The 25162-nt window shown below is 43.1% G+C and overlaps 1 protein-coding gene across 3 annotated transcripts; it reads right to left on the reverse strand.

The window, feature by feature from the left end:
• Positions 1–5119: 5119 nt before the first annotated feature.
• Positions 5120–23478, reverse strand: LOC124135625. 3 transcript variants are annotated; one of them, XM_046501042.2, is made up of 5 exons: positions 23289–23478; positions 19458–19735; positions 19221–19323; positions 17580–18263; positions 5450–5753 (listed from the first exon to the last, which is right to left on the reverse strand). In XM_046501042.2, exons 2-5 carry the CDS (start codon positions 19686–19688, stop codon positions 5743–5745), a joined length of 1029 nt encoding a protein of 342 aa, XP_046356998.2. In that variant the 5' UTR covers positions 19689–19735; positions 23289–23478; the 3' UTR covers positions 5450–5742. The 3 variants fall into 3 exon arrangements, 2 of the variants coding, with proteins under 2 accessions (XP_046356998.2, XP_046356999.2); XM_046501043.2 differs by lacking the exon at positions 5450–5753 and adding an exon at positions 17253–17385 and having other exon boundaries at positions 23289–23477; XR_007219766.1 differs by lacking the exons at positions 17580–18263; positions 19221–19323; positions 19458–19735; positions 23289–23478 and adding an exon at positions 5948–6275 and having other exon boundaries at positions 5120–5753.
• Positions 23479–25162: the final 1684 nt, after the last annotated feature.

A 25162-nucleotide genomic window follows, 5' to 3' on the forward strand; every position in this document is an offset into this window, starting at 1 on the left:
GACGAGAACATGTGGAGACTTTTGGAGACGTGTGGAGGACATGTTTAGATATTCGGAGACATGTGGAGACGTGTGGAGGACATGTGGTGACGTGAGGAGGACATGCGAAAAAGTGTGGTGGAGCTGTTGAAACGTGTGGAGAAGTGTAGAAGACACGTGGAGACATGTGGACATGTCCGGAGGACATGTGGAGGCGTGTCGAGACAAGTGGAGACGTGTGGGCACATGTGGGGACGAATGGAAGTCATGTGGAGACGTGTTGCGACGTGTGGAAGACACGTGGGGACGTGTGGAGATGTGTGGATGATCTGTGGAGACGTGTGGAGTATATGTGGAGACGTGTGGAGGACATGCGGAGGACATGTGGAGACGTATGGAGGACCTGTTGAAACGTGTGGAGACGTGTAGAAGACACGTGGAGACAAGTTGACATGTGTGGAGGACATGTGGAGGCGTGTCGAGACATATGGAGACGTGTGAGCACATGTGGAGACGAATGGAAGTCATGTGGAGACGTGTTGCGACATGTGGAAGACACGTGGGGACGTTTGGAGATGTGTGGATGATCTGTGGAGACATGTGGAGGACATACGGAGTCGTTGAAGACATGTGGAGACGTGTGGATGATATTTGGTGACGTGTTGAAGACATGTGGAGACCCGTGGAGGACATGTTTAGATAGTCGGAGACATGTGGAAACGTCTGGAGACATGTGGAGGACATGTGGAGACGTGTGGAGGACATGTTGTGACGTGCGGAGACGTGTGGTGGACCTGTTGAGACGTGTGGAGAAGTGTAGAAGACACGTGGAGACATTTGGACATGTCCGGAGGACATGTGGAGGCGTGTCGAGACAAGTGGAGACGTGTGGGCAGATGTGGAGACGAATGGAAGTCATGCGGAGACGTGTTGAGGACACGTGGGGAGGTGTGGAGGACATATGGACACGTGTGGAGGACATGTTTAGATATTCGGAGACATGTGGAGGACAGTGTACACGCGTGGAGACATGCGGATGATACGTGGAGACGTGTTGAAGACATGTGGAGACCTGTGGAGGACATGCGGAGACGTGTGAAGGACATCTGGAGACGTCTGGAGGACATATGGACACGTGTGGAGATCATGTTTAGATATTCGGAGACATGTGGAGGACATGTGGAGACGTGTGGAGGACATGTGGAGACGTGGAGGACATGTGGAGACGTGTGGAGGCGTATCGAAGACATGTCGTGACGTGACGAGAACATGTGGAGACGAGTGGATGACATGTGGAGACTTGTGGAGACGTGTGGAGGACATGTTTAGATATTCGGAGACATGTGGAGACATGTGGAGACATGTGGACATGTGTGGAGGACATGTGGAGGCGTGTCGAGACATATGGAGACGTGTGGGCACATGTGGAGACGAATGGAAGTCATGTGGAGACGTGTTGCGACGTGTGGAAGACACGTGGGGACGTGTGGAGATGTGTGGATGATCTGTGGAGACGTGTGGAGTATATGTGGAGACGTGTGGAGGACATGCGGAGGACATGTGGAGACGTATGGAGGACCTGTTGAAACGTGTGGAGACGTGTAGAAGACACGTGGAGACAAGTTGACATGTGTGGAGGACATGTGGAGGCGTGTCGAGACATATGGAGACGTGTGAGCACATGTGGAGACGAATGGAAGTCATGTGGAGACGTGTTGCGACATGTGGAAGACACGTGGGGACGTTTGGAGATGTGTGGATGATCTGTGGAGACATGTGGAGGACATACGGAGTCGTTTGAAGACATGTGGAGACGTGTGGATGATATTTGGTGACGTGTTGAAGACATGTGGAGACCCGTGGAGGACATGTTTAGATAGTCGGAGACATGTGGAAACGTCTGGAGACATGTGGAGGACATGTGGAGACGTGTGGAGGACATGTTGTGACGTGCGGAGACGTGTGGTGGACCTGTTGAGACGTGTGGAGAAGTGTAGAAGACACGTGGAGACATGTGGACATGTCCGGAGGACATGTGGAGGCGTGTCGAGACAAGTGGAGACGTGTGGGCAGATGTGGAGACGAATGGAAGTCATGCGGAGACGTGTTGAGGACACGTGGGGAGGTGTGGAGGACATATGGACACGTGTGGAGGACATGTTTAGATATTCGGAGACATGTGGAGGACAGTGTACACGCGTGGAGACATGCGGATGATACGTGGAGACGTGTTGAAGACATGTGGAGACCTGTGGAGGACATGCGGAGACGTGTGAAGGACATCTGGAGACGTCTGGAGGACATATGGACACGTGTGGAGATCATGTTTAGATATTCGGAGACATGTGGAGGACATGTGGAGACGTGTGGAGGACATGTGGAGACGTGGAGGACATGTGGAGACGTGTGGAGGCGTATCGAAGACATGTCGTGACGTGACGAGAACATGTGGAGACGAGTGGATGACATGTGGAGACTTGTGGAGACGTGTGGAGGACATGTTTAGATATTCGGAGACATGTGGAGACATGTGGAGACATGTGGACATGTGTGGAGGACATGTGGAGGCGTGTCGAGACATATGGAGACGTGTGGGCACATGTGGAGACGAATGGAAGTCATGTGGAGACGTGTTGAGACGTGTGGAAGACACGTGGAGAAGTGTGGAGATGTGTGGATGATCTGTGGAGACTCGTGGAGTATATGTGGAGACGTGTGGAGGACACGCGGAGGACATGTGGAGACGTGTGGAGGACATGTGGAGTCGTTTGAAGATATGTGGAGACCTGTGGATGATATGTGGTGACGTGTTGAGGACATGTGGAGACCCGTGGAGGACATGTGGAGACGAATGGAAGTCATGTGGAGACGAATGGAAGTCATGTGGAGACGAATGGAAGTCATGTGGAGACGAATGGAAGTCATGTGGAGACGTGGAGGATATGTGGAGGACCTGTTGAGACGTGTGGGAGACACGTAGAGACGTGATGAGATGTGTGGATGATCTGTTGAGACGTGTGGAGTATATCTGGAGACGTGAGGAGGACATGCGAAGGACATGTGGAGACGTGTGGATGACATGTGGAGACGTGTGGAGAACATGTGGAGACGTGTGGAAGACATGTGGAGACGTGTGGATGACATGTGGAGACGTGTGGAGACGTGTGGATGATATATGGAGACGTGTTGAGGACATGTGGAAACGTGTGGAGGACATGTGGAGACGTGTGGAAGCTATGAGGAGACGAGTGGGTGACACGTGGAGACGTGTGGAGTCGTGTGGAGGACATGCGGAGACGTGTGGTGGACATGTGTGGATGATATATGGAGACGTGTTGGGGACATATATGGAGACGTGTGGGCACATGTGGAGACGAATGGAAGTCATGTGGAGACGTGTTGAGGACATGTAGAGATGTGGAGGATATGTGGAGACATGTGGGGGACATGTGGAGACGTGTGGAGGACACTTGGAGACGTGTGGAGGACATGTGATGACGTGAGGATGACATGCGGAGATGTGTGGTGGACACGTGGGGACGTGTGGAGATGTGTGGATGATCTGTGGAGACGTGTGGAGGATATGTGGAGACGTGTGGAGGACATGCGGAGGACATGTGGAGACGGGTGTCGAGACATATGGAGACGAGTGGGCACATGTGGAGACGAATGGAAGTCATGTGAAGACGTGTTGAGTACATGTAGAGACGTGGAGGATATGTGAAGGATATGTGGAGGATATGTGACGACATGTGGAGACATGTGGAGATGCGTGGAAGACATGTGGAGTCGTGTGGAGGCGTGTCGAGACATGTGGAGACGTGTGGGCACATGTGGAGACGAATGGAAGTCATGTGGAGACGTGTCGAGGACATGTAGCGACGTGGATGATATGTGGAGGACCTGTTGAGACGTGTGGGAGACACGTAGAGACGTGATGAGATGTGTGGAGTATATGTGGAGACGTGTGGATGACATGTGGAGACGTGTGGAGAACATGTGGAGACGTGTGGAAGACATGTGGAGACGTGTGGAGACGTGTGGATGATATATGGAGACGTGTTGAGGACATGTGGAGACCTGTGGAGGCGTGTTGAAGACATGTGGCGACGTGTGGAAGACATGTTGAGACAAGTGGGTGACATGTGGAGACGTGTGGAGACGTGTGGAGGACATGTTCAGACATGCGGAGGACATGTGGAGACGTGTGGAGGACATGACGTGACGTGAGGATGACATGTGGAGATGTGGATGACATGTGGAGACGTGTGGAGGCGTGCTGAAGACATGTGGTGGCCCGACGAGGACATGTAGAGACGTTTGGAGACGTGTGGATGACATGTGGAGACGTGTGGAGACGTTTGGAGGACATGTGGAGACGTGTGGAGACGTGTGGAGACGTGTGGAGGCATGTGGAGACATGTGGAGACATGTGGAGACGTGTGGCACATGTGGAGACGAATGGAAGTCATGTGGAGAGGTGTGGAGTATATGTGTAGACGTGAGAGGACATGCGGAGGACATTTGGAGACGTGTGGGGGACACGTGGAGGCGTGTGGATGACATGTGGTGCCGTGAAGAGGACATGCGGAGACGCGTGGTGGACCTGTTGAGACGTGTGGAAACGTGTGGAAGACATGGTTAAGCATGTGGAGACGTTTGGGGACATATGGAGGACATGTTGATACGTTTGGAGGACATGTGGAGACGTGTTGAGGATATGCGGAGACGTGTTGAGGACATTGGAGGCGTGTGGAAGACATGTGGAGACGTGTGGAGACGTGTGGAGACGTGTGGATGATATGTTGAGACGTGTTGATGACATGTGGAGACCTGTTGAGGCGTGTTGAAGACTTTTGGTGACGTGACGAGGACATGTGGAGACGTGTGGAAGCTATGTTGAGACGAGTGGATGACATGTGGAGGACATGTGGAGACGTGTGGAGGACATGTGGTGACGTGAGGAGGACATGTGGAGACGTGTGGAGGAAATGTGGTGACGTGAGGAGGACATGTGGAGACTCGTGGAGACGGGTTGAGACGTTTGAAGACATGTGTAGACGTATGGAGACGTGTGGAGGACATGTGGAGACGTGGACGACATGTGGAGAAGTGTGGAGGCATGTTAAAGACATGTGGTGACTCCACGAGGTCATGTGGAGACGTGTGGAAGCTATGTGGCGACGAGTTGGTGACATGTTGAGACGTGTGGAGGCGTGTGAAGGACATGTTTAGACATGTGGAGACATGTGGAGACTTGTGGAGGACAATGAGACGTGTTGAGAGATGTGGACGATATGTGAAGACGTGTTTATGACATATGGAGACGTGTGGAGACATGTGGAGAACGTGTGGAGGACATGTGGAGACATGTGGAGACACGTGGAGGCTCCTCTTGTTATTTCTTCTGAACATGTTAACATTCAAATAATTGTGTATTTGTAATTGAAATATAGTTCACATTTTGATAATGTCATCGTATCCAAATTGCTTGGATCGATAATCATGTCAATCACTGGATTGTCTGATCGAAACTTGATTATTTACGAATCACCGTTACTATGAGTTACTATTTCAACCACATGTCAGTTTCAGTGGTAGAAAGGGTAGGTAAGAAATAGGTGTCCGTAAGAAATTACGATTTGAATGCATGCTATTCAATGACTTTATTGTACAGGCATAATCAGGGCGCTTCTTCCTACTTTCTTGAGGGATTTGACGGCAACGTTGTATCCTCCCATTGCCAAGGGTTGGCCCTTACATTTAGCTGTGAACTGTTGATGGAAAGACAATATTGAATCAAATGAAATCTGTGAAGGATTTTATTAAAGATATTAACAGAAAAGGAAAATAATAAAACACATATGATAAAGAAAATATACGTCACATAAAACCTTTATCAATCATCTAACAATCTAATCTAAATTAGAATAAAAGTTAAAGCTATATGAAAGTAGATGATACTGACCATATACGACCCCGAGAGCTATGCCGTCGAGACTTGGATTACTAGGAGAAATGGCGTAAGTACCACATCCCCCCCAAAGTGTAGTTCCGTGTCGAAGAAGTAGTCGTCGTTGAGATGGTCAGGTGTACTTAACATCTTGGCACCCGAATTCCAGTGAGCTGTCAAAGGATAAGCGTTCGCCCATCCTGTCCTTGTAGGCGAACGCTGATTGGGATTCGTATAGAAGGTGAAATAGGCATTGGGGTTTCCGTCACAATTACTGAATGCCTTGTCTACTCCATTTGCGTTGTATCCGTGTACGAAAGTTCTAGACAGGAGGACTTCTCGGTTGTCAATGTGGCTACAGCGGATTTGGAGAAGTAGGTGATGATGTCACTGCTGCGGAAGCGGCACCAAACTCGGATGGTACTGCCATTGTTAGTCCAGAAAGTATACTCGCCGCTAGCAGAGTCCGGTGCAACACTGTAGATGTCATGACATGCTGGAAAAATAATTGTGTACTGACATCTTTTGAAACATCGGTAGTATTGAGCATGGAACATGTATGAACACAAATATACTCTTTGACAATTCCGACTTTCTCATAAGTAATTGTTTATGAACAAGTATCAATTAGTAATGATACTAGGTGTGCGCAAAACGGTGAGCATAACCCAACGGTGGCACCAGTCACAAACACATGCAAAGGCAACTGTTCACCTGTAGAAATACGGGAACATATACTACAGGTCAAAATAGGTGATCGTTTTGTCACTGATACGTAAAATGTGGAAATGCCCTCCACATTTCTTCCATAAAACGTTTTGAAAGCCTTACTAAGGCCTTAGTGTAACCCTGATCTAACAACTTTTAGGCATGAGTCGTATGATGTGCTTTGAAACCTTCGTAGCTCACAATTTATGAAATGTAAACACAAAACACTGGAGCTGCTGAAATATTGCTCGAATTAAAACAGGAACAGTTGATTATTGGAAAGTTTATGTGACCCATCTTGTCATGTGGATAGCTTTTTGTCCCTCTGAATCTTCTTTCACAGATACATTAAAACATACATCAATCTAAAATTGTTTTTTTAACGATTTATTCGTTTAATACATTTAATCTTCATATGCTAGGAACATTTACAAAACGTTTCAGATCTGTCAAACAAGCTTTATCTGAGAGTTTGTTGAGATTGTTGTATGAATAATCTGTATTAGAGAGTACATCCGTCTAGATTCTGTATGAATAATCAATTTCAGATTTGTTGAAGGCTTTAGGATCAGCAATCATTTGAATCATTGTTCCTGATGGCAAACATAGCTTACGTTATTGCAAATATTCATAAAGATATTGTTTTGTTTACCCTATCCATTTTAACTCAAAAGCAGGTGCAATCGGATCAAAGGCAAATTTGTTTGCAAATGAGTTCAGTTTGTTGGAGAATTCAGAATGGTGAACGAATAAAATACTTACTGCGAATGTCATGTTGACAGATGTCTCCCATATAGCCTGGTTTGCAAGCACAGGTCTGATTGATGCATTTACTTAGGATAGATGAAATGTATTGATGGGTCTTGAGCTGACAGCTTCGGGGAATACACAGTACTTGCAGCATATTATGATATCAGGTATCCAGTGTAATATACAGATCTATTACAAATGTCATGAATCATTGTCTTAGAAACAATCATTTAGGGCAAAGAGAGTTGATTCCCTCACACGTTTGATTAATGTTATCAGTAAACACAAATTACCCTTATGAGCTTTCCTTTATGATCTTCAGTTTCAGCTTCATGGCAAGTTTGAAAACGAGGTGAAAGGCTTTTAAGGGACTTACAATTGTTGTCAAGAAGAGGTTTTAGGTAACATAGACTCACAACAAGATGCGTGGAGGAACGGACGAATAGACAGACTTATTAATGACTTACTTCCTTACATTATACGGAACATAAAATGGAATATAAAAGCAACACCCATACAGTAAAGCAATATGTAACGATATCAAGTGAATAAAACTGAGGATGGGATAAAACATCAAAAACACATATTCAAATAGAACAATGATGAGAAGGTTGGTGCTGTTAATTTTACGACCTAAAATTTTAATTGGACTCAAGGTTTCACACAAAACTCTCTCTCTCTCTCTCTCTCTCTCTCTCTCTCTCTCTCTCTCTCTCTCTCTCTCTCTCTCTCTCTCTCTCTCTCTCTACCGCCAGGTATGTCTGTAACAAGCCATGCGCCTGGTGACTCATTCGGCTACAGACAAAACTCCCTGCAACGTGGTTATGCATTGCTCCTTGATGTAACACACCAACGGTTTGTTCTCTCTGTTGGAGCCTTAATCTTCGCATGTTATTTGTCACTGTCCAATGCCTTGGGTGTGAATGAACAGTACATCGTTCGTTTTATACCTATATGTTTGTAGACTAGCCTGCTGCAAGTGCAGCAAAAGTTTCACTTCAAACTGAAGTTTCACAGATCTGGCTACTGTAGCAGAAGCATTACTCAGCAAATTGTATCGGTTGTGTTAGGGCGATTGATTCTCGAACATTTTGTAACACTATTCGGGGTTTGGGCCCCGTCTTCAGTTTGGTAACGTTTCTTTTGGTCGTCAGTTTCTATCAAAAGTTATGCTTTTTATGTCCAGCAGCCACAATCTTAGTAATGGAAATGTACAAACATATCAAGTTTTGTGTCAACTTTAAGAAAACTGCACAGTGGGCTTTTGCTACACATGGGGTTTTAAAATACTGGTCTTTTATAATACTTAAATGCTTTATAACATTGCTTTTTTGATTGTTCTGTTTCAAAATCATCTACATATGCTGAGTTATTATGTAATAGTGAACAGTGAGAAAATGTTAACATCCTTTCCATAGGTTGAATTCGAAATTTGATGCAACAAAATATGACAGCCCTCTTTTATGAAGTAAAAAGAACCTGCCCTTAAAAATGAAGAAAAAACAACATGACTCTTGCCCTACCTCCGTCCCCTACCTAAATATAAAAGAGTCCGTCCCTAATAGGAATAAGTGCTTTGATGTAACAATTGATCAGAAGATGAAACTCCTGATAGCATTCAACATCTGAAATGCAGTAAACCGCCTGGATCTGATAATACTTTAACATTCTGCAGATTCATTGTTACCATATCTGTACTTAATGTTGAACATTGTGGTAGGACATGGATATTGTCCCACAGTTGGTGGGGTGAGGTGAAATGGGGTTTGACGTCGCGTCCAAGATTATTGCACTTATATAGCGACGTGCTGCTTGTACTAGTCCGGACTGAAGCCGATTTATAGTGCTGAGATACCATGCATGAAATTTCATTCGGTTGAACAGAGTGAATTAGACTGAAATTGATTTCTTTTGAAGGTAAAGCCAGATATAAAGGGAGGTTATTCACGGTAGAGGGCGCAACCGTGTGGAGTATATATAGGAATTGTAAAGCCCGGGTAGTTTAATCTCTCCTGTGGTGTCGCCGTTACAGTGCGGTCTGTTTATTTTATGTTTGTTCTGTGCGTTATGAACATGTTCTGTTGTCAGGTGTTGGCAGTCTTGCTGCAAGACAAATGTCGTCACAGTGACAAGGATGGTTCTGAACCACAAAGCATGGATGGTACCTGGTACATGCATGTATCTTACAGTAAGATGTTACAGTGTCGGTGACTGGCGTGGTTCTGAGATCATATGGATCAAGGCCAAGGACGCTACTGGTGTTTGTAAAAGGAAATTTCATTGCAGAGTAAATGCTTCGGCGTGTGCCATAGGGGAAGCCACATTGTGTGTTTGTTGTTTATATCTGGCTTGGCGAGGTTTTGGAAGAGAACGCAGTTTAACACGAGTACCCCATTCAGACACAGTATACTGACTCCGAGCCGACCAGTCCTTGTTTTAGCCCCTCAATGTCGAGCGCCAGGCAAGTACCATGTTTTAACGTCTTTTGGTATGACGCGACCACGGAGGCGGTCCCGACAGTTGGCCTTGGTCAGTTGGTACATGCAATCATGGTATCTGATACACAAAAAAGGATAGATAACACTGACAATAACAGGGGCACTACATTATCAAGTATATTTGCAAATTATTCATGTTTATTATCAACAAAAGACGACTGTTATGGTCAGGCAGAATGCAGATAACATAAGTGAGTTGAATACAGGTGTTATGGAAGGATACACAACGGTCGATAATATCTTCATGCTGCAATATCTCATTCAACTATATTTAGGTACCAAATGTGGGATACGTGACGCTTGTTTGTCGATTTTGCAAAAACAAATATTTGATGCAGTCCAGATAAAATACGATACGGAATCATTAATTCGAAAAGTTGTTATTTGTAAAATGATTAAGCATCTGATTCACAGATATGCAAATATAATGGCTTTTGTTCGAAACTAGGGTGAATTATCTAAAACATTTAACATTGATCTTGGTGTTACACAATGTTGTATATTAGGTGAAAGCGACAAAACCCTTTCCATATTCATAAGAAATCTCTGCCCTGAGCAGAATCCATTGTACAATTTCGACTGTATCATGATCATGACTATGTTTATGAATCACTACCAAATAGTGATGATACAAGGTGTTCGTATAAAGGTGAGCGTATCCTGCCAAACCGGTGGCATCCGTCACAAACACAAGCAAAAGCAAGTCAATTGTCCACCTAAAACAAACTCGGGAACACATGGTCCAAGTCAATCTATCAATCTTAATTCATGGCACTTATGAGGCCAATGGCCTATAGTACATTGTCTGGGGCGTGTTACAAATTCATAAATTTTCTTAGTTTCATAGCATGATAAATGAACATTGATACATTTCTAATAGTTTCTATACAATCACAAGTCATTTATTTATAAAATTTGTTACCGTTTGGGTTGTGGTAGAAAAAGTTATTTAGATATTTTGCTCTTAAATCTTGATACACTGGACATACACATAAAAAGTGATATTCATCTTCAATACAATCAGTTTTACAAACCCCACAAAGTCTGTTCTCTTGCAATGCCTTCATATCTGCCTTTTTCAATATATAGATCATGGGAGCCACAACGAAATCGAGAAAGAGCTGTTCTAAACTGATGTTAATTTACACTTAATAGATAAGGTTCTAGTATAATAGTAGTCTTAAATGTAGTGTAGTAATTTGCATTTCTAGAACTGGACAAAGAACCATGCCATCTTTTAAAGTCTTTGTCGAACGGGAGAAGACGTGGCATATCTACATGTTGCTGTAACCAAATATAACCATATCCACATTCGTATAGCATGTGATGCCCAATTTTGTTTCCCATGGCTGTCGTAGAGAAGCATTATATTGTAACCTTGTCTAGGGTATCTTGAAGATGGCATATTTAATAGCTTGACCCGGTATTTAATAACTTGTAAATAACTATTGATATGCATGGGAAACCTTCCGCAGTCACCATATACCCTTGCGTTTTGTATGCTAGATTTGACACCCAAGAACTTTTTACATGCATATAAATGTATTTTCTCAATAACATCCAAATGTTCTAGGCCACAAATTTCTGATCCATACAATTGAATCGGGCTTATTTTTGTTTTAAATATTTTAAAGTAAACAGCATATGTAATATTATCCAGAACTCTAAGACTTTTTAATATGCCTACAAAAAAATTCTAGGCTTGCAATGAAATGTTATGTGCATTCGTTGACCAAGTAAATCTACTTGTAAAACACACGCCTAAGTATTTATAAAATGGAAAAACTTTTACAGGCTTCCCTCTGTAAAGCCATTTTTCTTTTCTGGACATGTTACCACCATTTTTAAAAACAACAATTTTGGTTTTATCCTCATTTACAGTAAGTTTTTACCCGTCACAATAACTCCTTAATACATGTATTTGATTTTGCAAGCCAAGGTATTGTGCACGAGAACATGACTATATCTTCAGCGAAAAGAAGCAGAAATAATTCAAGAGTTTCGGGATGTAGTTGTATTCCATCAGTGCAATTATTTTGGATTTGGTATGCTAATTCATTTATGGAAAAGGAAAATAAGAAGGGACTTAATATACACCCTTGTCGGACACCCATGCTACTTACAAAATTATCCGATATAGAGCCATTGTTCCGGACGCACACCTTCACATTTGCATGTAGAGAGCACAATAACTTTCCAGTTTTGCTACTTGATCCATGTCTTTGAAAGAGTGACCACAAGGTAACCCTTTTCACAGAGTCAAAAGCTTTTGCAAAATCTACGAATACAGCATACAGCTTCCCTCGTTTCACTGATAGATATCTCTGTATTATAGAATATAGGATAAAAGCATTGTCAGTGCTTGTGACTCACATATTTTATCATAAGAATCCGCCCAGAAAACAAGTCTCTTATTAAAAATTGAAGTAAATAGTTTACTGAATGTACTAAAGAGAGTTACACTCTCAACTTTCTCTTCGTTGAATTCCATGTCAAATAAATTGTTATCGTCATAGTTAAATGGAACTGAAAACAATTCCTGGAAATGCTCAAACCAGGCTTGAATATCAATGTCATTTTTGCAATATCTATTTGGCTTTATGGCTTTTAGCGATGACCAAAATGTTTTAGAATTATCTATGCTTGATTCCAACAGTTTCTCTTTTGTTCGAAATATTCTGTCTTTTTTTTCTTACAAACATCGTTGCACCGATTTCTTACTCTTAGTCTTACTTCTTAGTCTGTTAGTGATCCTCTGTCCTTATTCTTTCTAAAGTTATTTAAACGTCTACATGTACATCGTTCCTTTTTAAGTAGCTGGCATTCGCTATCAAACCATTGTTGATCATATTTAAAGCCCATATTCATTTTCTTCATATCAGATGCAGCAATAATAACAGTAATATACCCAATACTTTCTTCAACGTTAACAAATGCTACATCTACAGCCTTCTCCAGTAAATTATGCGCAGTCCCAGAAATAAGGTTTATTCTAAACTGTTCAGCCTTCTCTTCAGCCCACACAAATTTCAAGGAAGCATTGTTACGTGTATTGCGTGGCGTAGGGTCACTTACTAGAAGCGTACGTAAACTAGTCGTGACAAGAAGGTGTGACGACTCGGCTCGAGACGGTATGTCAAAGCCATGGCACATATCAAACAACTCGGACGAGGCAATAACTTAATCCACCACACTCGCACCTTGGTTTCCTATAAAAGTAAAATGTCCCACCCCGGCGCCTGACCCACACCTTCCATTCATAACATGTATATTTAGTATACTGCATAAACCTAGTAAGCTCTTACCAAAATTATTCAAAGATAAATCCACACAAAAAGATTTAAGCTGAAATTTTCTAACAGAAATCCCCATACACTGTTATCATGTCCCTCGAGACATTCAAGGATATCATCTTCTACAAAATCAGATTCAGTGCTAGTTCTGGCATTCAAGTCTCCCCCAATAATCAAATAAACATCATCACAATGTGCTAGTATATCAAGTTATTCATTTTGTAATATATGAATGCCATTTTTGCATTGCCTCAAAAGGTTTGTGTACCAAGTCGAACATTCAGGGTGAACATAAACACATGAATATAGCAATTTTTTTTTTTTTATCCAAATACGGTTTTATCTAACAGCATGAAAATGCCACTGTCGTAAACTTGAGACCATTTTACATATTTAACAAGTTGTTGTCTAACTAATATGGCAATACCACCAGTTGGAAATCTTTTCAGCTTCTTTGATCCATAGCTTGAATCCTGTAAATATCAAATTTATGTCTATATCTTTCATCCAAGTTTCTGTTATGGCGATGAAGTCAAATGAGTTTAAATAATCGGCAAAGTCCTGATCAGTTAATTTAGAATTAAGTCCTGATACATTCCAGAAAACAAATGTTCTATTCTCAAATTTACAGTCATCGACATCATCTGTCGTATCTACATGAGGCGTCCTACAATCACGCTCGGTCTCGTCGCACCCCTAGTTGGTTGCTGTCCAGGCCTTAGAGCGAGAACTCAGAAGTCGTGGTCCTGTGTGTTAACCTCCCCATCTATGTCCTTGTGAGGGTGATGTTCTGGTGTTCTGGCTATCCCTTGTCTCCCGTCTGTGTGCTGTTGTTCTCTCTGGTGTCTCTCTCATCTCACTTTCCTTCTTCACATCCTCCACAAGTTTCCCTCCTTTATAAAAAAACCCCCTCTTATCTGGATTTTCACGACCTGCCTAGCTCTTTTCGCCGGAAATATGTTAGGTCATTAGCTACACCATAACAATTTCAAGTGTTTGGATTTTCATCCCAGTGTGCCATTTTCACTATAAGAGGGCGGGGTTTATTAAAATTGTTGTTTTGCTGGATATCATGTGTGCACGTTCTATGGCTCCATCAGCAAGTTCCTCACATGTAGGATTCTTATTTCTGGCTCCATCAAATGTCTAGTATCTTTTCCTTGCACACTTTATAAGATTCTTCTATACAAGTCAAAATAGGGAATTGCATCGGACATAATTTTTGTCACTGTCTTGTTCAAATTTGGAAATGTCCTCGACGTCTCTACATCGTTCTTCAATAATGAACTTGTCTTGCATTACAAGCTCGTGATAACTGTGTTACTATTTGGTGATTATACCAAATCGTTATGGCTATGTATAGAATTAACAAACTTTAAATTCGAATTCTCATTTCATAAACTCTTTCACGCATGTTAAAGGATATGTCAATCTTTATCTTCTTTATTTCGATTTCTGTATTATAAAATGCTAAACATACGTTTATGCAGAACAGTATCTTTTATATTAATGTTACAAATTTAGATGTTCCTCGCTTGAGCTTTAAATCGAAATTGGACGACGTGATATGCCAAGGAATACGAGAATATGTACAATGTGTGACCCTAATAAAGTTGACAATGTGTATCATTTTCTGCTTGCATGTCCTTTCTATTGTAAGTGTTGAATAAATTAAAAACCTTCTAAATGCATTGTACACCTAAATATATATAAGTTACAAAAGTATGCTTCAATATATAGAGGTTATCACGCGAGTGTGTTTGGGGATGGTACATATCCTACATTAGGAATAAACGTTGTATTTAGCGAGCCTTTGCGAGCTAAATACATAGTGTTTATTCCTAATACAGGATATTTACCATCTCCAAACAGACAAGCGTGATAAATCTCTTTATCATATACTGTCATTCTTTAATTTTGTGCTTCAAAATCACATTCCCTCTCTCACAAACATTACCGAAACATTGCGAGTCTTCCTGGAATGCGCGCATTAATATTTATTACGTCACAGGGTAAGTGATGTGTCAGTCGGAAAGTGACAGTAGCCAATATAGTTCCAACTGAAATCTGTCTCTTATACAGTGGTGAAGCAACATATACGCAAAACAGCAATTGTTTTTAAAATACCTTTCGCCAATCCATCGGTCTGTCCGCTAGAGTAACTGCCCTTTATCAAAGGGAAGCTACTCTAACCCTGGTCTATGAGACGTCACGGTCACGTTTAGACGTTATTGACAGTCGGTCTGTCCTGTCATAACGTTAAGAAGTGTAGTCAGATGTGCACACAGCGACAAAACGAAACAAGGTAACAATTCAAACATATTTCGGCCAAATCCAAATATTTTAATTTGAGGATAAGGTTTCAAGCCGCAGAGGTCTACAAGCACAGATATGGCTACTGATCCCGCTTGGCTAGGCCTAGTGCCCTCGCAAAATTGTTTCGACATTTATATCTCCATAGTTGCCAAAACTTATAAAATGCCTTCGCTACGTCACAGTTAGACACAGATTTTCAGTATGTTAGACTGTTCTTTTGATAATGAAAGCAATTATCCCTGTAGTTCATCCAGATTCCCGATGGTTAATTCTGACTTGATCGCCGAATGACGAGGGCGACGCCATGTTTGTTTATAAATAGTGAAAGTAGTTCCTACTTGACCTTTGATATTTGTATCTCTATCCGCATATGACCCCAACGGATATCGTTTTTATCCGTTGGCTTTATCCTGCTGAGAAACCCATCAATATATAATTAACCTATATATAATTATAGAAACCTACCCATTATATGATAAAAAGAAATATGTACAGGTATATGTATCATGTACAACGTTACAGACGCGTGGAGGACATTTGGAGAAGTGTGGAGGACATGTGGAGACGTATGGAATACATGTGGAGACGAGTGGAAGTCATATGTGGGGACGTATGGAAAACATGACATTGTGGAGACGTGGAGGACATGTGGAGACATGTGGAAGACATGTGGCAACGTGTGGAGGACATGCGCAGACGTGTGGAAGATAATGGAAACGTGGTGACGTGAAGAGGACATGCGGAGACGTGTTGAGGACATGTTGAGACGTGTGGAGGACATGTGGAGACGTGTGGAAGATACGTGGAGACGTATGGAGACATGTGGTGACGAATGGAGACGTGTGGAGGACATTTAGAGAACCTTCGGAGACATGTAGAGACGTGTGGAGAACATGTGGAGACGTGGAGGACATATGGAGACGTGTAGAAGGCATGCAGAGACATGCGGAGGACATTGGAGACATGTGGGGACGTGTGGAGGACACGTGGAGACGTGTGGAGGACATGCAGAGACGTGTGGGCACATGTGGGGACGTGTGGAAGACGTGTGGAGGACATGTGGAGACGCGTGGAAGACATATGGAGACGTGTAGAGGGCATGCAGAGACATGCGGAGGACATTGGAGACATGTGGGGACGTGTGGAGGACACGTGGAGACGTGTGGAGGACATGCAGAGACGTGTGGGCACATGTGGGGACGTGTGGAAGACGTGTGGAGGACATGTGGAGACGCGTGGAAGTCATATTGAGACGTGGAGGACATGTGGAGACGTGTGGAGGACATGCAGAGACGTGTTGGCACATGTTGAGACGTGGAGGACATGTGGAGGCGTGTGGAAGACATGTGAATACATGTGGAGAACATGTCGAGGACATGCGAAGACGTGTGGAGGACATATGGAGACGTGTAGAGACATGTGGAGGATATGTGAAGACGTGTGGAGGACATATGGAGACGTGTGGTGACGGTGTGGAGGACATTTGGAGACACGTGGAGGCTCCTGTTGTTATTTCTTCTGAATATGTTCACATTCAAATAAATGTGTATTTGTAATTGAAATATAGTTCACATTTTGATAATGTCATCGTATCCAAATTGCTTGGATCGATAATCATGATGTCAATCACTGGATTGTCTGATCGAAACTTGATTATTTACGGATCGCCGTTACTATGAGTTACTATTTCAACCACAAGTCAGTTTCAGTGGTAGAAAGGGTAGGTAAGAAAAAGGTGTCCGTAAGAAATTACGATTTGAATGCATACTATTTATTGATTTTATTGTACAGGCATAATCAGGGCGCTTCTTCCTGCTTTCTTGGGGGATTTGACGGCAACGTTGTATCCTCCCATTGCCAAGGGTTGGCTCTTACATTTAGCTGTGAACTGTTGATGGAAAGACAATATTGAATCAAATGAAATCTGTGAAGGATTTTATTAAAGATATTAACAGAAAAGGAAAATAATAAACCACATATGATGAAGAGAATATACGTCACATAAAACCTATATCTTTCATCTAACAATCTAATCTAAAGCAGAATAAAAGTTAAAGCTATATGAAAGTAGATTAAACTGACCATATACGACCCCGAGAGCTATGCCGTCGAGACTTGGATTACTCGTAGAGATGGCGTAAGTACCACATCCCCCGAAGTGTAGTTCCGTGTCGTAGAAATAGTCGTCGTTGAGATGGTCAGGTGTACTTAACATCTGGGCACCCGAATTCCAGTGATCCGTCATAGGATGACGAGGGTTCACCCATCCTGTCCTTGAAGGCGAACGCTGATTGGGATTCGTATAGAAGGTGAAATAGGCATTGGGGTTTCCGTCACAATTTCTGAATGACTTGTCAACTCCATTTGCGTTGTATCCGTGTACGAAACCATTCGACAGGAGGACTTGGGGATGAAAACCCAGGAATAGATAGGGACCTAGATTCAGATTATGTGGGCTTGTGTAGAGTGTATATTCATTGGCCATGATGCCAAGAGGTAGGAATGAAAACCTATCAAGCTGAGAGATTGTGGATTCGGACTGTGTCATGTCCGTCCACTTTGCAACAAAGCTGACTTTGGATTTAGTATTGAAGTGGAGATTTAACTTCTCGGTTGTCAATGTGGCTACAGCGGATTTGGAGAAGTAGGTGATGATGTCACTGCTGCGGAAGCGGCACCAAACTCGGATGGTACTGCCATTTTTAGTCCAGAAAGTATACTCGCCGCTAGCAGAGTCCGGTGCAACACTGTAGATGTCATGACATGCTGGAAAAATAATTGTGTACTGACATCTTTTGAAACATCGGTAGTATTGTGCGTGGAACATGTATGAAAACAAATATACTCTTTGACAATTCCGACTTTCTCATAAGTAATTGTTTATGAACCAGTATCAATTAGTAATGATACTAGGTGTGCGCAAAACGGTGAGCATAACCCAACGGTGGCACCAGTCACAAACACATGCAAAGGCAACTGTTCACCTGTAGAAATACGGGAACATATACTACAGGTCAAAATAGGTGATCGTTTTGTCACTGATACGTAAAATGTGGAAATGCCCTCCACATTTCTTCCATAAAACGTTTTGAAAGCCCTACTAAGGCCTTAGTGTAACCCTGATCCAGCAACTTTTGAGCATGAGTCGTATGATGTGCTTTGAACCTTCGTAGCTCAGAACTTATAAAATGTAAACACTAAACACTGGAGCTGCTGAAATATTGCTCGAATTAAAACAGGAACAGTTGATTATTGGAAAGTTGAAGTGACCCATCTTGTCATGCGGATAGCTTTTTGTTCCTCTGAATCTTCTTTCATAGATACATTAAAACATGCTTCAATCTAAAAATTATTTAACGATTTAGTAGTTTAATACATTTAATCTTCATATGCTAGGAACATTTACAAAACGTTTCAGATCTGTCAAACAAGCTTTGTCTGAGAGTTTGTTGAGATTTTGTATGAATAATCTGTTTGGGGAGTACATCCGTCTAGATTCTGTATGAATAATCAATTTCAGATTTGTTGAAGGCTTAAGGATCAGCAATCATTGGAATCATTGTTCCTGATGGCAAACATAGCTTACGTTATTACAAGATATTGCTCAGTTGACCCTATCCATTTTAACTCAAAAGCAGGTGCAATCGGATCAAAGGCAAATTTGTTTGCAAATCAGCTCATTCTGTAGGAGAATTTAGAATGGTAAACGAATATAATACTTACTGCGAATGTCATGTTGACAGATGTTTCCCATATAGCCTGGTTTGCAAACACAGGTCCCGTCCGCCTGTTTAGTACCCCCATTCATACATTCAGGCCTACAGCCCTAGAAAATGAAAACGTAAGCATTTCAGCATCTGTTAGTGAGTGAGATACTTCTTCTTGACATTTGTTTTCAGGTTGGTTATGCCAAAAATAAGAGGGTCGCATCTTCCCCGATCATGGGGTACACATACTTACATTTTTGGGGTCGCAACCATTACTGCCATAAAGACATGCGAAAGACGTTGGGAGTCCACATCCTTGACAAGTAACTACACCATTCTGTTGGCAGCTAGGTGTGGCGGGACAAGGGTTCCTGGACGGCCTGTTTCGACCATGGGCATCTGAGCATGGGCAGCACAGTATCAGTACAGCACAAAGGGCACTCAGGGTAGGGAAGATATGGGGAAGAACGTATTTGCGAAACATAATTGGACACTAATGCTGAAACTTCTTCAACTGGACAAGCAGATTGCCTGTGGAATAAGATGTAAATATGTTAAATCTGATAATTTTCCTATTTTCTACATATTAAACTTCAACAAGTCATATCCTAATATCATGCACACACATCTATTAATTGTCATATCTACAGATATCTGAGCGAATCTACCCGTACAACGAACTGATCTTGCTTCTGTTGTGCTCTTTCGCTGTTGCAATATCCCAGCAATGTGATTCATTGTGGTCTGTAAAATTACTATGATTTGACCAAACCAAATCCATTGATTGATATTACGACCAATGATCCATGCCATTGGAGGGTCGTATTATGATATCAGGTATTTAGTGTAATTGATTTTTCACTGTACACATCCATTACAAATGTTATACAGCATTGTCAAAATGATCTTATGGTCTAAGAAACAATCATTTTGAGCAAAGAGAGTTGGGTCCCTAACACATTTGAATAATGTAATCAGTGAACATAAATACCATCACATGCACTTATATATGAGCTTCAATCCTTTTAAAGGACTATTGTTCTCAAGAAACAGGTTTTAGTAACATAGTGTCATGACAAGATGTGTGAAAGGACGGACAAATATACAGATTTACTTCCTTGCATTATACGGAGTATAAAAAGGAATATAAAAACAACACCCACATCGTAATGCAATGTATAACGATATCAGTGAGTGAGTGAGTTGGGTTTAACGCTGTTTTTAACAGTATTCCAGTTATATCACGGCGTGTCAGCTTAATGTGGGAGGATAGTCCGAAGTGATGCAGGTCTCAGACATTTACCACTTCAGTTAAACCCACGATCACGGGTATGGTGTTGACAAACCTAGAAACATAATCGGGGCGAACCGGTATTCGAACCCACAATCATAGGTTTCTGGCGTGCCCAAGGGCACACCGTTGGAGCTATGTTGGATCCCGTCTCACATAGATATAGATATTCATGGAAAGGAAAAAGCAGAAACACTAGCGAATCACACTCCAGACAAATGAATAATGTAATCAGTGAACATAAATACCATCACATGCACTTATATATGAGCTTCAATCCTTTTAAAGGACTATTGTTCTCAAGAAACAGGTTTTAGTAACATAGTGTCATGACAAGATGTGTGAAAGGACGGACAAATGTACAGATTTACTTTCTTGCATTATACGGAGTATAAAAAGGAATATAAAACCAACGCCCACATAGTAATGCAATGTATAACGATATCAGTGAGTGAGTGAGTGAGTTGGGTTTAACGCTGCTTTAAACAGTATTCCAGTTATATCACGGCGTGTCAGCTTAATGTGGGAGGAAAGCCCGAAGTGATGCAGGTCTCAGACGTTTACCACTTCGGTGAAACCAACGAGCACGGGTGCGGTGCTGACAAATCTAGAAACATAATCAGGGTATTCGAACCCAAAATCATACGTTTCTGGCGTGCCCAAGGGACACAACTCTACACAGCAAATCGCGGCGCCTTAGACGAGTATGCCTGACGGTCAATCAGTATTTACTGCTGAACACAGAGGCAATTCATCTGACACTCATTACGGCACTACCGAAAGCAACGACTATCAACCTATCAGACTCACTAAGTACACTACAACCCATCAAATTCTAAACCTTATACAGTCAATAATATTCTATACGAAATTATACAAAACTATCTGATCAGGGCACACCAGTGGAGTTATGTTGGATCCCGTCTCACATAGATATAGATATTCATAGAAATGAAAAAAAAGCAGAAACACTAGCGAATCACACTCCAGACAAAACGGAGATACAGCCTATTCCCTTCAGAAAACCGCATTTAGCTGTGCAAAGTTGCGCCAGACAGGACAACAACAAATGAAAAAAAGAAAGTTAAGAAAGAAAGCACGGCGCCAGCTTAGTGATTCATAAATACATGCTCATGATATAGTCGGAATCGTACAATCGACTCTGCTTTTGGCCGATAATTCTTATGAATAGGGAAAGGTTTTGTCGGTTTATCTTTGTACCTCAATGCCGACGGCGACACGGGCCATTCCTTGGTCCGCTGCACGATCAGATTTCAGCCAAAGAGGATGCACCACACCAAGCTGGAGGGAACGACGCATATCAGTGTCAACAACATCTCACACCCGCAGAACCTCCACAGGGAGATGCCAAGCACAGATGGGGACATCTGACAGACATTATCCATGGCGCTTCATTCTCAGCCTTTGGGAAAAAGCAGGGGAAAACTCATGATTGGCCCAAAGTCAACTCATGCTAGCTTAACCCTGTCTCTGAGGAAATGTGCGCAGCACTAACAGAATACAAATGCTATCCCAAGCAGAAGACCCTGCAAGCTCTCGGAACAGATGGAAGCAAATTCCTGAGAACAGCAATAATATGCTACTTGCTGTGAGGGTAATCAATCATCAAAAGTTGCAAAACCTATCGCTGATTGATCGGCGATCATACCCTAAAATAGTTGCACCGGTCTCAGCGATCGCCAGTCGGTCGCAAAGGAAAGCAGTCACCAAGAGGTTGCATCGCAGTCGCATTGTCTGTGTGACTGTAGCTTAAAACAAACAATTCTCAGGTCGCAGACTCGGTTATAAAAAGCACTTTGATAAGGTATGGTCGTTTTGCAAGCAGCCAGAATCCATCTCTCACTTGTTACTAGAATATCAAGGTCATGATCAAGCCCAGACTCAGTTAAAACAAGTATTGCAGTCAGATCTGCTATCTGAGAATTGCTGTCGCAGATCTCCTAAAGAAGCAATAGGAAAGACCAAACTAACTCTATTTCTGAAAGATGGTCAGCTGCTCGAACGCATCTAAACAAGAGCAGCCAAAGAAATTTTATCAATTTCTAAAAATCCAAATCCAAATTTAGTCCTGTCAGTACCAACCAAAAATCATGTCAATACCCAAAATCCCAAAAGATTACATACTCTACTCACACACGAGTACCATAGAGGGGTAGGTCACCCGAAATTGCTAAGGCAGAAGGTGACCTAAAGCGAAGAAGAAGAAACATTACTTATATCAATAGCATCTCACATAAATATCACAGTAATAATAACAAAACCCTTTCCATATTCATAAGGAATATCTGCCAGAGACGATTGTGCGATTCCGACAATAGCTATATCATGAGTATGTGTTTATGAATCACTATGAAATAGTGATGAGACCAGGTGAACCCACAAATGAGACGAACTTGCCGCGCGAATGAACCCGCTTGATTGCTTTTTACGGGTGTAACAACATGGTATGCTGGTGGCAGTCGCCTTCCTGCGAATTTTACTCCTGTCCAATTGACTTCCAACAATGAGTAGCGACAATGACTGTGTTTTCGCATGTACATCTGCTAACGTTGGGTATTGGTGGCCTAGTCGCATGTGCAAAGTTGCATCCGTTAGGAGTGCCAGAGACATACGATCGCTGTGATAATGTTTCGAGGCTTTAGAGCTCCATACGCATGCTCGTGGGTTTCACCAAAATGATAAATGCCTGAGACCTGCTTTCCACATCAAAATAAGTACTGACAAGCCCAGATATACATATAACTGATATACTCACTCGTTCGCTGTACTTACGTTACTGCTATCCAACGATGAAGTTAGGAATAATGTAACTGATCCAGTGCAGTTCTTTAATACTGCCACGCCAAAGAAATAACCACGGGATGTTGAAAGCTGTTACTGACACAGGTCACATCTTGTGCTCTCCCCTTACAGTCAAAACTGTAACACACACATCATACCTCAAGCTGTCAGTTTTCATCTGCATTAATTCACACATAATACAAAGGGACACCTCAAATGGTAATCAATCTTGCCGTCAGTCGGATGCGTTGCACGGCTTATCCCGGACACATACGAATATCCTAGTGTTAAAGCTTAATTGAGTACATGTTTTCTATGTAAGCGTATTAGTGCCAAATTCTAAACAAAAATAGATGATACTCACATCTTCGTAGAAGATACTTTCATCCACTTATATAACATTATACGTGCGTATCTTTACTCAGACAGTGTCCACGCGTGGAGACATGTGGATGACATGTGGAAACGTGTGGGGGCGTGTGGGGGACATGTGTGGCGGGGGGGGGGGGGGGGGGGGGGGGGGGGAGGGGGGGGGGATGGGGGGGGGGGAGACATGACATGCGGAGACGTGTGGAAACGTGTGGGGGACATGTGGATGACATGAGCAGACGTATGGAGGACACGTGGAAACGTGTTGAGAACATGTGGAGAGGCGTGGAGGACGTGTGGAGAAATGTGGAGGAGACGTGGAGACATGTCGAGACGTGTGGAGAACATGTGGAGACCTTCGGAGACATGTGGAGGACACGTGGAGACGTAAGGAGGACATGTAGAAACCTGTTGAGGACATGTGAAGACGTGTGGAGACCTTCGGAGACATGTGGAGGCAAGTGGAGACGTGTGGAGGACATGTGGAGAAGTGTGAAGGACATGTGGAGACATGTGGAGGACACGTGGAGACGTGTGGGGGATATGTGGAGAAGTGTGAAGGACATGTGGAGACAAGTGGAGGACATGTGGAGACCTGTTGAGGACATGTGAAGACCTTCGGAGAAATATGAAGGACACGTGGGGACGTTTCGAGGACACGTGGAGAAGTGTGAAGGACATGTGGAGACAAGTGGAGACCTGTTGAGGACATGTGGAGACCTTCGGAGACATGTGGAGGACACGTGGAGACGTGTGGAGGACATGTGGAGAAATGTGAAGGACATGTGGAGACATGTGGTGGACATGTGGAGACCTGTTGAGGACATGTGAAGACCTTTGGAGAAATGTGGAGGACACGTGGGGGCGTGTGGAGGACACGTGGAGAAGTGTGAAGGATATGTGGAGACATGTGGAGGACATGTGGAGACTTGTGGGGGACATGTGGAGACGTGTGAAGTCGTGTGGTGGACATGTGTAGACGTGTGGAGACAAGAAGAAGACATGTGGAGGACATGTGGAGACGTGTGTGGGACATGTGGAGACGTGTTGAGAACATGTGGAGATGCGTGGAAGACATGTGGAGACGTGTGGAGACTGATGGAGACCTGTGGAGAAATGTGGAGGACACGTGGAGACATGTCGAGACGTGTGGAGAACATGTGGAGACCTTCGGAGACATGTGGAGGACACGTGGAGACGTAAGGAGGACATGTTGAGACCTGTTGAGGACATGTGAAGACGTGTGGAGACCTTCGGAGACATGTGGAGGCAAGTGGAGACGTGTGGAGGACATGTGGAGAAGTGTGAAGGACATGTGGAGACATGTGGAGGACACGTGGAGACGTGTGGGGGATATGTGGGAAGTGTGAAGGACATGTGGAGACATGTGGAGGACATGTGGAGACCTGTTGAGGACATGTGAAGACCTTCGGAGAAATGTGGAGGACACGTGGGGACGTTTGGAGGACATGTGGAGACCTGTTGAGGACATGTGA

Source organism: Haliotis rufescens, unplaced genomic scaffold (genome assembly GCF_023055435.1).
Source record: "Haliotis rufescens isolate VD_foot unplaced genomic scaffold, xgHalRufe1.0.p SCAF_92, whole genome shotgun sequence".
NCBI lineage: Eukaryota > Metazoa > Mollusca > Gastropoda > Lepetellida > Haliotidae > Haliotis > Haliotis rufescens.